The sequence below is a fragment of the Phyllobates terribilis genome, unplaced genomic scaffold (assembly GCF_046119375.1).
Source record: "Phyllobates terribilis strain yellow unplaced genomic scaffold, ASM4611937v1 Scaffold_3__8_contigs__length_932513732, whole genome shotgun sequence".
Taxonomy (NCBI): domain Eukaryota; kingdom Metazoa; phylum Chordata; class Amphibia; order Anura; family Dendrobatidae; genus Phyllobates; species Phyllobates terribilis.
The window spans coordinates 683,124,322-683,136,363 of record NW_027362763.1 but is presented as its reverse complement, the minus strand read 5'-3'; the positions used below and the strand labels follow the sequence as shown (position 1 = coordinate 683,136,363).

The 12,042-nt window shown below is 52.5% G+C and overlaps 1 protein-coding gene across 1 annotated transcript in view; it reads right to left on the bottom strand.

Annotated features, from left to right (window-relative positions):
• Window positions 1–1,700: 1,700 nt before the first annotated feature.
• PARP1 (poly(ADP-ribose) polymerase 1) overlaps window positions 1,701–12,042 on the bottom strand; it is a 38,247-nt gene continuing 27,905 nt past the window's right edge. The window contains exons 8-23 of the mRNA XM_073671839.1: window positions 11,657–11,792; window positions 11,442–11,582; window positions 10,180–10,407; window positions 9,914–9,982; window positions 9,550–9,682; window positions 8,637–8,832; window positions 8,327–8,455; window positions 7,250–7,333; window positions 7,028–7,150; window positions 6,807–6,935; window positions 6,552–6,650; window positions 5,650–5,802; window positions 5,135–5,262; window positions 4,850–4,911; window positions 2,658–2,772; window positions 1,701–2,335 (exon numbers count right to left, since the gene is read on the bottom strand). Coding sequence (XP_073527940.1) covers window positions 2,251–2,335; window positions 2,658–2,772; window positions 4,850–4,911; window positions 5,135–5,262; window positions 5,650–5,802; window positions 6,552–6,650; window positions 6,807–6,935; window positions 7,028–7,150; window positions 7,250–7,333; window positions 8,327–8,455; window positions 8,637–8,832; window positions 9,550–9,682; window positions 9,914–9,982; window positions 10,180–10,407; window positions 11,442–11,582; window positions 11,657–11,792 — 2,010 coding nt within the window. The 3' untranslated portion in view covers window positions 1,701–2,250. The remainder of the gene's footprint in view (window positions 2,336–2,657; window positions 2,773–4,849; window positions 4,912–5,134; window positions 5,263–5,649; window positions 5,803–6,551; window positions 6,651–6,806; window positions 6,936–7,027; window positions 7,151–7,249; window positions 7,334–8,326; window positions 8,456–8,636; window positions 8,833–9,549; window positions 9,683–9,913; window positions 9,983–10,179; window positions 10,408–11,441; window positions 11,583–11,656; window positions 11,793–12,042) is intronic.

The window sequence follows — 12,042 nt, the reverse complement described above, 5'->3', positions numbered from 1 at the left end:
CCCTATCGTAGTCAGCAGTACATTCATCAATATGAGTATTCTGTGGGAGCGCATGGGATGTGGGTCCTTCACTCCCCACTCACATCAGTGAGCACCTATCACCCTTTTGATAGTTAACCATTTCTCATTCCTTGGACATCTTTGGTGAGTACTGCACGCCAGGAGGAGCACCCAGCCACAAGACCTGGCCCTGCTGCACGCCGGAAAGAGCACCCAGCCACAAGAGCTGGCCCAGCTGCAAGAGCTGGCCCCGTTGCACGCCGGGAGGAGCGCCCAGCCCCAAGAGCTGGCCCTGCTGCACGCCGGGAGGAGCGCCCAGCCCCAAGAGCTGGCCCTGCTGCACGCCGGGAGGAGCGCCCAGCCCCAAGAGCTGGCCCCGCTGCACGCCGGGAGGAGCGCCCAGCCCCAAGAGCTGGCCCCGCTGCACACCGGGAGGAGCGCCCAGCCACAAGAGCAGGCCCCGCTGCACACCGGGAGGAGCGCCCAGCCACAAGACCTGGCCCTGCTGCACGCCGGAAAGAGCACCCAGCAACAAGAGCTGGCCCCGCTGCACGCCGGGAGGAGCGCCCAGCAACAGTACCTGACCCCGCTGCACACCGGGAGGAGCGCCCAGCAACAATACCTGACCCCGCTGCACACCAGGAGGAGCGCCCAGCCACAAGACCTGGCCCCGCTGCACATCGGGAGGAGCGCCCAGCAACAGTACCTGACCCCGCTGCACACCAGGAGGAGCGCCCAGCCACAAGACCTGGCCCCGCTGCACATCGGGAGGAGCGCCCAGCAACAGTACCTGACCCCGCTGCACATCGGGAGGAGGGCCCAGCCACAAGACCTGGCCCCGCTGCACAACAGGAGGAGCGCCCAGCAACAGTACCTGGCCCCGCTGCACACCGGGAGGAGCACCCAGCAACAGTACCTGGCCCCGCTGCACACTGGGAGGAGCACCCAGCAACAGTACCTGGCCCCGCTGCACACCGGGAGGAGTGCCCAGCAACAAGACCTGGCCCCGCAGCACACCTGGAGGAGCGCCCAGCAACAAGACCTGGACCCACTGCACACTGGGAGAGCTGAGCAACAAGACCTGGCCCCGCTGCACACCGGGAAGAGCGCCCAGCCACAAGATCCAGGCTGTGTAAGGGCTATTTGACCAAGATGGAGAGTGATGGGGTGCTACGCCAGATGACCTGGCCTCCACAGTCACCAGACCTGAACCCAATCGAGATGGTTTGGGGTGAGCTGGACCGCAGAGTGAAGGCAAAAGGGCCAACAAGTGCTAAGCATCTCTGGGAACTCCTTCAAGATTGTTGGAAGACCATTTCTGGTGACTACCTCTTGAAGCTCATCAAGAGAATGCCAAGAGTGTGCAAAGCAGTCATCAAAGCAAAAGGTGGCTACTTTGAAGAACCTAGAATATAAGACATATTTTCAGTTGTTTCACACTTTTTTGTTAAGTATATAATTCCACATGTGTTAATTCATAGTTTTGATGCCTTCAGTGTGAATGTACAATCTTCAAAGTCAGGAAAATACAGAAAAATCTTTAAATGAGAAGGTGTGTCCAAACTTTTGGTCTGTACTATATATATATATATATATATATATATATATATATATATATATATATATATATATATATATTGTGAGTGTGTGTAATCTCACCCAAGAAAATAGGAATTAAAAGAAAAAAGGCAAAGAAGAGATTCGAGGAGAAAAGGAGCGGCTTTATTTTACGTCCATCATCCTGGAAAGTACACGGTGGAAGCAGCTTCATTAGGCAAAGTCACTAAAACATCAGCAATTTTAAAAAAAAAAAACAGCGCCAGTCCTTACAAAAAAAAAAAAGTTTACTTTAATACTTTTTTTGAGAACATTTGAAACAAAACTTTTTTTCAACTTTTGAAAAAAAGGAAAAAATTGGAAGATCAAATTTGACAGATGTATAACTGTCCCCCAGCGTCGTTATAATGGGCGTCTGGCCTGTGAGACAGGTGAATGCGACAGTATTCGGTGACGGCCGTCCATTACATATGGGCGACCAAACCGGATTTCTGAGAACAGGTCTGAATATAAAACCATCTGAAGTCGGGACGCAGGCGGGATTACCAGAGGATCAGTGTTTAGTATCACCCCCTGTTGGCCAGTGTGGGAATAAAGCAAAAGAGTGTGCTCTGCGGAGGCCGTCCCTTTAAGTGTCAGTACTAGGTCAGGTCTACGCTTTATATCGGCTACAGAGGCAGTGGGGCGGCAGGATCACCACATCATCCCCCCTTTGTAGTTGAACTTCAGCTTCAGGAGATACTTCAGATTCACCTGGGCGATGTCATAAACGATGTATCTGAAAGGCGAAGAGTTAAGGAAGAAAAGCGACAGAGAAAAAACTGCAGAAAGCCGCGACTGGCTAACAAACATTATGTTTTACTATTTTCAAGATCTCTGCTTGTTGTCAGTAAATGGAAACCATCTTCTCACAGCTGAGGGTTTGTTACTATTGTGTCCAGTCCAGAAAATCATGTGCTAAACCCGTCAGATGCGCAGATCTCGCCCCAGAAGGGCAAATTTGGGGGTGAACAAAATCTATATTTTTTTCCTATTCACCGACAGCAAGCAGAAACATTGCGCAGTATATTAGAGGTGGAAGCGGCGGTGTAGGAGGATACTCGTTGTAGAGCAGGCTGGTGTCGCTGATGTTGGAGGCACAGCCCTTCCCCAGGGGAACGTCCACGCCATCCAGCTGCACGGTAGCAGCAGGGTCCGGAGCCGTCCGACCCAAACCTAGAAAAGGGAACAAAGCCATGAGAGAGCAGAGGAGTGGAAACAACATGGATGACGGAGCAGACGTGTCACCGATCTGTATACGGGGCAGTATACACCAGTGTATGTGGGGCAATATGCACCTGTATATGGGGGGAGGGCAGTGTACACCTGTATATGGGTGGGTGGGGGCGGCAGTATACACCTGTATATGGGGGGGGGCAGTATGCACCTGTATATGAGGGGGGGTAGCAGTATACACCTGTGTACGGGGGACAGTATGCACCTGTATATGGGGGGAGGGCAGTGTACACCTGTATATGGGTGGGTGGGGGCGGCAGTATACACCTGTATATGGGGGGGGGCAGTATGCACCTGTATATGAGGGGGGGTAGCAGTATACACCTTTGTAGGGGGACAGTATGCACCTGTATATGGGGGGAGGGCAGTGTACACCTGTATATGGGTGGGTGGGGGCGGCAGTATACACCTGTATATGGGGGGGGCAGTATACACCTGTGTACGGGAGCAGTATGCACCTGTATATGAGGGGGGGTAGCAGTATACACCTGTGTACGGGGGACAGTATGCACCTGTATATGGGGGGAGGGCAGTATACACCTGTATATGGGTGGGTGGGGCGGCAGTGTACACCTGTATATGGGGGGGGCAGTATACACCTGTATATGGGGGAGGCAGTATACACCTGTGTACGGGAGCCGTATGCACCTGTATATGAGGGGGGGTAGCAGTATACACCTGTGTACGGGGGGCAGTATGCACCTGTATATGGGGGGAGGGCAGTGTACACCTGTATATGGGTGGGTGGGGGCAGTATACAGCTGTATATGGGGGGGGCAGTGTACACCTGTATATGGGTGGGTGGGGGCAGTATACAGCTGTATATGGGGGGGGCAGTATACACCTGTATATGGGTGGGGGGCAGTATACACCTGTATATGGGGGGGGGGGGGACAGTATACACCTGTATATGGGGGGGGGCAGTATACACCTGTATATGGGGGGACGGACGGACGACAGTATACACCTGTATATGGGGGGGGGGGCAGTATACACCTGTGTACGGGAACAGTATGCACCTGTATATGAGGGGGGGTAGCAGTATACAGCTGTATATGGGGGGGGGACGGGGGGGGACAGTATACACCTGTATATGGGGGGCAGTATACACCTGTATATGGGGGGGGGGGGGGCGACGACAGTATACACCTGTATATGGGGGGGGGCAGTATACACCTGTATATGGGGGAGGGGGCAGTATACATCTGTATTAGGGGGGGGGGGCAGTGGCAGTACACACCTGTATATGGTGTGGGGGGGGTGCAGTATACACCTGTATATGGTGGAGGGAGCGCATACACCTGTATATGGTGGGGGGGCAGTATACACCTGTATATGGTGTGGGGGGGTGCAGTATACACCTGTATATGGGGGAGGGGGCAGTATACACCTGTATTGGGGGGGGGGGGGGGGCAGTGGCAGTACACACCTGTATATGGTGTGGGGGGGTGCAGTATACACCTGTATATGGTGGAGGGAGCGCATACACCTGTATATGGTGGGGGGGCAGTATACACCTGTATATGGTGGAGGGAGCGCATACACCTGTATATGGTGGGGGGGCAGTATACACCTGTATATGGTGTGGGGGGGTGCAGTATACAACTGTATATGGTGGAGGGGGCAGTATACACCTGTATATGGGGTGTGCGTTGCAGACATGTGACAGCTACTGGACACACTGTGTATATAGGGGCAGTATGTACACGTGTATGGGGGTAGTATACGGGGGGTGTGGTGCAGACATGTGACCGCTATTGGAGGCGCTGTGTATATAGGGGCAGTATGTACATATATATGGGGGCAGTATACACCTGTATATGGGGTGTGCGTTGCAGACATGTGACAGCTACTGGACACACTGTGTATATAGGGGCAGTATGTACACGTGTATGGGGGTAGTATACGGGGGGTGTGGTGCAGACATGTGACCGCTATTGGAGGCGCTGTGTATATAGGGGCAGTATGTACATATATATGGGGGCAGTATACACCTGTATACGGGGTGTGCACTCACCTTTCACACTGTGTTTGCCCTTAGGTAGTTTTGTTATATGAGCAGCAGATTTTAATTCGTGCCTGGAAATGAAGAGGAGAGATTAGGAAGAGTCTTTAGTAATAGAGGAAAGCGCGATGCTCTGCAGCAGAGCAGTGGGCGACCGCGTGCACAGGGTCAGGGGCAGCCTTCCCGAGCAGGGTGACCGCCCCTATTACTTACATATGTGACCGATCAGACAAACCACATTATTTTTCCAAACATTCATTAAAAAAAAAAAAAATGTTAAATGAAGATTTTCCTTACATGTTTCCGAGAGCAACTTCTCCCAGCAGGATCAGGCCTATCGGATTACTCGGCATTGTGTGACAGTAGTTTGCACTTTTAGATACCATGTCGGCAAAATAGATACCTTTACCGAACATGTAACCGGTCTGTAAGAGGAAGCGGAGACGAGAGCGAACGTTAGTGGTTGTACGGCTGAGGAGTCGCTTATGTAACACGATAAGGAATGCCATGCGTCTGAATAGAGCAGGGGGGGTGCACAAACTTTTCTGGCCAAGTGTCACATTGTCATATGGAACAATTTTATGACACGGTGTATCATAAATACATTTCCTAGATGTCTGACGAGTGCAGGGTCCACCCGGCGGGGAGAAAGGGGGTCCCGTTCACTTCGTGACCCCATTTTCTGACACATCTGTAATCCGGAGATGGTCACGCAGAACATCTATGTAGATCGGGGGCCACGCAGAATGGTGCTGCATGTGGCCCCTGGATGGCAGATTATAGACTCCCGATTTCCCCCCGTGTGTACTCACAACAGGCGCTTCCGGCGGAGCGATCCTGAGACCCTGGGATAAGATTCCAGCAAAGTTGGTGTTGCGGGAGCCGTGCCAGAGCAGCTGGCGGTTGTGCAGCTGTCGGAAAGGCTTGTATCGCTGACCTTCTCCTTCTCGCGCAATCTTGAAAATCTTTATTTTACAAGGAAAAAGAATTATCAAACATCAGAAAACTCAGACTGACGAATTCCCTCCCTGGAAATCTACTTCCTATAACGGGGCGCGGACCACCCTACATGCCCTGAATATGGGCCCCTATTTCTATGTGACTGCAGACTTGTGAATCCGCACTGTGGGGATTCTCGGTTGCCAGAAATAGCGTTTGCGTGAGCACTAGTATGTGATTTGCATACAAGCAGTCACATGCCAACTAGACGTGATCGGCCTTGCTCAATATAAGTCTAGTCGGAATGTGGTAGGAAGTATGCAAAATGCGGTCACATGACTGCCCACTCCCGGAGAAACCTCACAATGCGCAGAGTGACTGCAGACTTGTACGCCAACTCCTTTAAGGCACAAGTCCTAGCAGAATAAAGGTGTGGCCTATGAGGATGCAATGCAAAAGCGAACATTACAAAAGAAGCAAGTGCCACAGCATGCACTTGCCCCTTTATTCTGCGGGGGTCCTGGATATATGAGGCTTTCCAGTTTTGGTCAGGAGACGCACGGCCGGCCCACGAGAATGCGTGAATCCGGCCTAAGTCACATCATGAGCGATTCACCCCGCAGCTGAGAGAACGCAGGTATTAATGGCGCTGAATGGGACGTAGATCGTGATGCAGACGACTGCACGGAGCCACGTACAAAAAACGTAGTCAAGTGACCGGCCCGTGAATCGCCACGATTTTCTAAAAGGAGCCTAACTGAGAAACGTTACTCACATCGAGGATCTCCAGGTCGTAGGCGTTGTGGGTCTCGGCGTGCGTGTTCTTGACGTACTGATGAATGATCTTGGCTTCCTCAGAGTCTTGGTCTACCACCTGTAAAGATTTCCACAACCTTATACCGCTATCCATTCTTATTATTTTACTCCCAACCCAGGGGCTGAAGAATAGATTTCCTGGTATTGGTGGAATAACCCCCTTTAGAAAAATGTAACTATAAAAACGCCATTTTTCATGGAGGCTTTTCATTACCTTAATGTCAGTTTTAATCTTTTCATACTTCACGTCGATCGGATCTTTCTCCGAGTCGTCTGTGCCGCCTCTTAAGAGACTGTAAGCCACTTCGATGTCCAGCAGATTGTCCAGCATCTGCACCTTAGCCTGAAACATCAGAGAGAAACGTTACGCAAAATGTACGAGCCGCGCCGGTACCTGACGGGCAAAGCATGGAGTCACCAGAGTCGCCCACTGACCTGGATGTAGTCCACGTTATTTAGGAGAGGCGGCTTTTTCATTCCAAAGTCGTGAGGTATCAACGTGTAGAAGCGATTGGACAGATCCAGTAACCGAGCTTCTGTGGCGCTGTCCGATACGGCCTAAAACAAAGCGTTAAAGCTGCGGTCACTTCCAAGAGCAAAGAACGTATGTGACCGCGTCCACAGCCCAGAAAGTAGATGCCAGCCCTCGGGTCTCACCTGCTGAACTTCGTTCAGTATAGAGTAGGCGCTCTGGATCTGTCGCTTGCTCAGTTTGCCCAATGGCATCTTCTGCAGATCAATCTTCAAAAAAAAAAAAAAAATGAATTACAGGACATATATCTATATATCCATGTTACTGGTTTTGGTGCAAATGAGTGGCTCAAATAGACTCCATGATGGCCGACGTCCTATAGTGGGACCTGTGCTACCAGCCCTGCACAAACTGATTGGCATGCACCAGAGAAGCCAAGAATTGGCAGCTTCGTCAACAACGCCCCATTCTGTTCACTGATGACTTCGTGGTCACTAGTTTTGCATTTTCCTTGTGTCCTAGTCTCGACTGGTACCTGAACCCCAATCAGATGGCACAAGTCGTCCAGCTCCTCGCATAGTCACAAGGAGACGAGAACAGTTAGACAGGGCCAAAAAAAGGGCACCTACCCAACAGTAGGAACGGTATCTTCTCCTTAGTGCGAGGAGGAATACGAGGAGCACTGCAAAAGCCCTACAATGTGGCTCAAAACAGATTCCACGATGGCCGACGTCCTGTAGTGGGACCTGTGCTCCAAGCCCTGCACAAATTGATTGGCATGCACCAGAGAAGCCAAGAATTGGCAGCTTTGCCAATAATGCAGCATTCTCTTCAAAGGGTCACACTGAAACATCAGCGTCTGGAGACTTCATAGTGAAAGTTTCACTGCTAGCAACATCATGCAGCAAGAACAGTGGTTGTGGGTAAATTTTGGTCGTCCTCCCACGTGATGGATAACAAAACCCATTGGTAAATTAAATCAGAAGAAAAAAAAAAGCCACAAACATAAGAACACGTTTGTTTTTTCCTTTAATATTGTTACTTAGCTAAATTTTTTTGCCAGATAAATCTACATAGAAAAATTTTTTTAAAAAAGTGCACGGAACTATAGCATCGCCAAACAGCATGCGGCATTTCCGATATCTGAATACGCCCTAATGACTCCATGTTGGGAGGAGCGGGGGTTTTACACACTGGAGGCCAAATGATAATCAGACCCCTTTAACGTCTATTATAAATTAAATTTACAAAAGGCAAAATACCTCGAACTCCACCATGGCTTTCTTCATGCTCTCCACATCAAATATCATCTTGATGAGCTCCTGCACCGGTTTGGGAAGTTTGGATTTTGCACCGGCTCCTTCTGAGAGTTTCTTCACTACATCTTCCTCCTGCAAAACCCCAGAACATTGTACAGGAAAAAGCACAAATATAATAATCACCATAAGACTGGATAGACGATGAATATTGGGATAGCTCTTTTAATAGAGGACGCGTCCCATTCTGTATATGGAGTACAGACACATGCAGGATGTCCAGGTAGACCAAACAGGACCCGCTATGGCCACATACCTGCCCATAGTCTATCTCCAGAGGGTAGAACCTGTTGGGGTATTTGGTGAAGTTTGTGGAGTGCCAGGCATTTCCCGTCTTTTCTTGGTACAGGTTCAGGAAATGATCTATGGCGTCTTCTTTGGAGGTCATTTCTTCCAGTTTATTGCTTCCAATAACTGTTCCCACACGACCCCAGGAACGAAACACCCAATACCTGCAAAATGCACAAGAAGAGAATCATTACCTGCCTGCGTGGGTGCACTGGGCAACGCCACTCCGAGGAGCGATAGTGGAGGAGCTGGAAGGATACAACCCACGTCCGCCGCCTGCCCGGGAAGCGCAGACCCCAGTCCGCCGCCTGCCCGGGAAGCGCAGACCCCAGTCCGCCGCCTGCCCGGGAAGCGCAGACCCCAGTCCGCCGCCTGCCCGGGAAGCGCAGACCCCAGTCCGCCGCCTGCCCGGGAAGCGCAGACCCCAGTCCGCCGCCTGCCCGGGAAGCGCAGACCCCAGTCCGCCGCCTGCCCGGGAAGCGCAGACCCCAGTCCGCCGCCTGCCCGGGAAGCGCAGACCCCAGTCCACAGCCTGCCAGGGAAGCACAGACCCCAGTCCACAGCCTGCCAGGGAAGCACAGACCCCAGTCCACAGCCTGCCCGGGAAGCGCAGACCCCAGTCCACAGCCTGCCCGGGAAGCGCAGACCCCAGTCCACAGCCTGCCCGGGAAGCGCAGACCCCAGTCCACAGCCTGCCCGGGAAGCGCAGACCCCCCCCATCCACAGCCTGCCCGGGAAGCGCAGACCCCCCATCCACAGCCTGCCCGGGAAGCGCAGACCCCCCCCATCCACAGCCTCCCCAGGAAGAGCAGACCCCCCATCCACAGCCTCCCCGGGAAGCACAGACCCCCCCATCCACAGCCTCCCCGGGAAGCACAGACCTGGAGTCTCTGTCGTGCTCGATTAACTGCAGTTTGTAGTAAGAGTTCGTCCCTCGGGTTATATCCACCAGGCCCAGGGTAGCACTGAAGATCTTGCCACTTTTCTCCAGCACATGGCATGAATTTTCCAGTCCTGAAATAAAATATTCAAAATTTTAGAAGAGAAGACATTGACGTAGCAGGAAAGAGGGAAACACCCAGCGGAGGTCCGGCGTTCTGCAAAAGGCTGGATGTGCAAACAACTGTTTTGGGGATACCAGACCCTCACCGATCCCTCATGATAGGTCACCATTATCTACATAATGGACAACCCCTTTAATCTGCCACCAGAGAATATGCCCCAAAGTCACATACAGTTGCTTACCGGAGTCTGGGTCGATGGCTGCTCCGCCTTTCACAGTCAATTTCATTTTTTTCTCCAATTTGCTTCCTCCTGAGATTAGGAAATAATTCTGTTACATGCTACAACATCACAATAATAGATATATCCTACGTGGGCCGGGTTTTTGGAAGTCGGGGATGTTGGGGTCTCGCATGGTTGCATGATATCTCATCCAATGGCTCATCTGCAGATTTTGACACCATTCTGGTCGTCCTACTTGTGGATTAGTTGCGGCCTGCTGCACTCACCCTGCTCCTCCTTCACTTTCCCCGCACTCTTCCCAGTGTTAGATTTGGGTTTTGGCTTGGCGTCCACTTCTGTCTTGACCTCGGCCCCCCAGGGAGAAATCCCGTGCTGGGTTAGAACTTCCTGCACGCTCTTCCCAGACTGCAGCTCCTTGAGGAAATCCTCACTCACCACCCGCAAGTTGGCGGCTTTGATTTCTTCCATCTTTTTATTCATCTTCTCCACCTCCTCTGTAGATGATCAATGTAAACAGGTAAGAAGAATACAAATACTTCCAGCAAGAACACAGTCCTGAGAAGAAAGGCGGCAGAGGGAGCGGCGCACAAAGGGGTCCGGTGGCAGAGGGAGCGGCGCACAAGGGGGATCGGCGGCAGAGGCGCACAAGGGGGACCTGCGGCAGAGGGGGCGGCGCACAAGGGGGACCGGCGGCAGAGGGCGGCGCACAAGGGGGACCGGCGGCAGAGGGCGGCGCACAAGGGGGACCGGCGGCAGAGGGCGGCGCACAAGGGGGACCGGCGGCAGAGGGCGGCGCACAAGGGGCACCGGCGGCAGAGGGCGGCGCACAAGGGGGACCGGCGGCAGAGGGCGGCGCACAAGGGGGACCGGCGGCAGAGGGCGGCGCACAAGGGGGACCGGCGGCAGAGGGCGGCGCACAAGGGGGACCGGCGGCAGAGGGCGGCGCACAAGGGGGACCGGCGGCAGAGGGCGGCGCACAAGGGGGACCGGCGGCAGAGGGCGGCGCACAAGGGGGACCGGCGGCAGAGGGCGGCGCACAAGGGGGACTGGCGGCAGAGGGCGGCGCACAAGGGGGACCGGCGGCAGAGGGCGGCGCACAAGGGGGGGGCGGAGGAGGTGGATGGAGCACAAGGAGGGGGGGGCGGAGGCGGTGGGCGGAGCACAAGGGGGTGGGCGGAGGGTGGAGCACAAGGGGGTGGGCGGAGAGGGAAGATTAAGCAGAAAAACGTCGTACAGGCAGGAGCAGCAGAAAGGTGTGTAGAGAGGAGGGGAAAAACAAAAAGGGACATAGAATGAAAGGCTGAAGCCGGGGCAAAAAGGAACATAAGAGGCATTGGTATAGCAGAGAGAAGAAAATGCAGTTAGTGACAGAAGGAGGAGCAGAGAATGCGTCACCCACGCACTCGCTGCAGTTGACCACCCTACACACACACGTACACCCCCCTGTACACACACACACACACACACACACACACACACACACACACAGTGGTTCTGTGGACGTGGGACTCTGCGGCTCGGTACTTACTCGTGGTGCTTATGCAAACTGTGGCCTTATTTACAGATCCGGTCGTCTTTCCGCCCAACTCTTCAATTAAAGCCTTTGTTTCCTCTTTATTCTTGGACAGTTTACCAACAACCAGAACCATCATCTTAGTCAATGGTTTACCTATTAATGAAATTGAATGACATTTACCTTCTAGTGTCAGTAGCAAAATATCCATAAAGAAAGCGGCCACTCACCCTCCGGTAACGGCTCTTCTTTAACAGCCGGAGCGGTGGTGACCGGAGCAGAGACGGGCACGGGGGCGGCAGGAGGGAAGGCGCGGTCCTGTCGTTTACACTTGAACTTCTTCAGATATGGAACCTCATAGAAAGCCTGTATACAGAAAACCGGAGGATAAAAGAGGATTACTGACCGCAACACCGTAATTACACTGAAAACTAATATAATAGCTTCACATACTCGTCAACAGGAGGCAGTATTATAGTAGTTATATTCTTGTACATAGGGGACAGTATTATAGTAGTTATATTCTTGTACATAGGGGGCAGTATTATAGTAGTTATATTCTTGTACATAGGAGCAGTATTATAGTAGTTATATTCTTGTACATAGGAGAAGTATT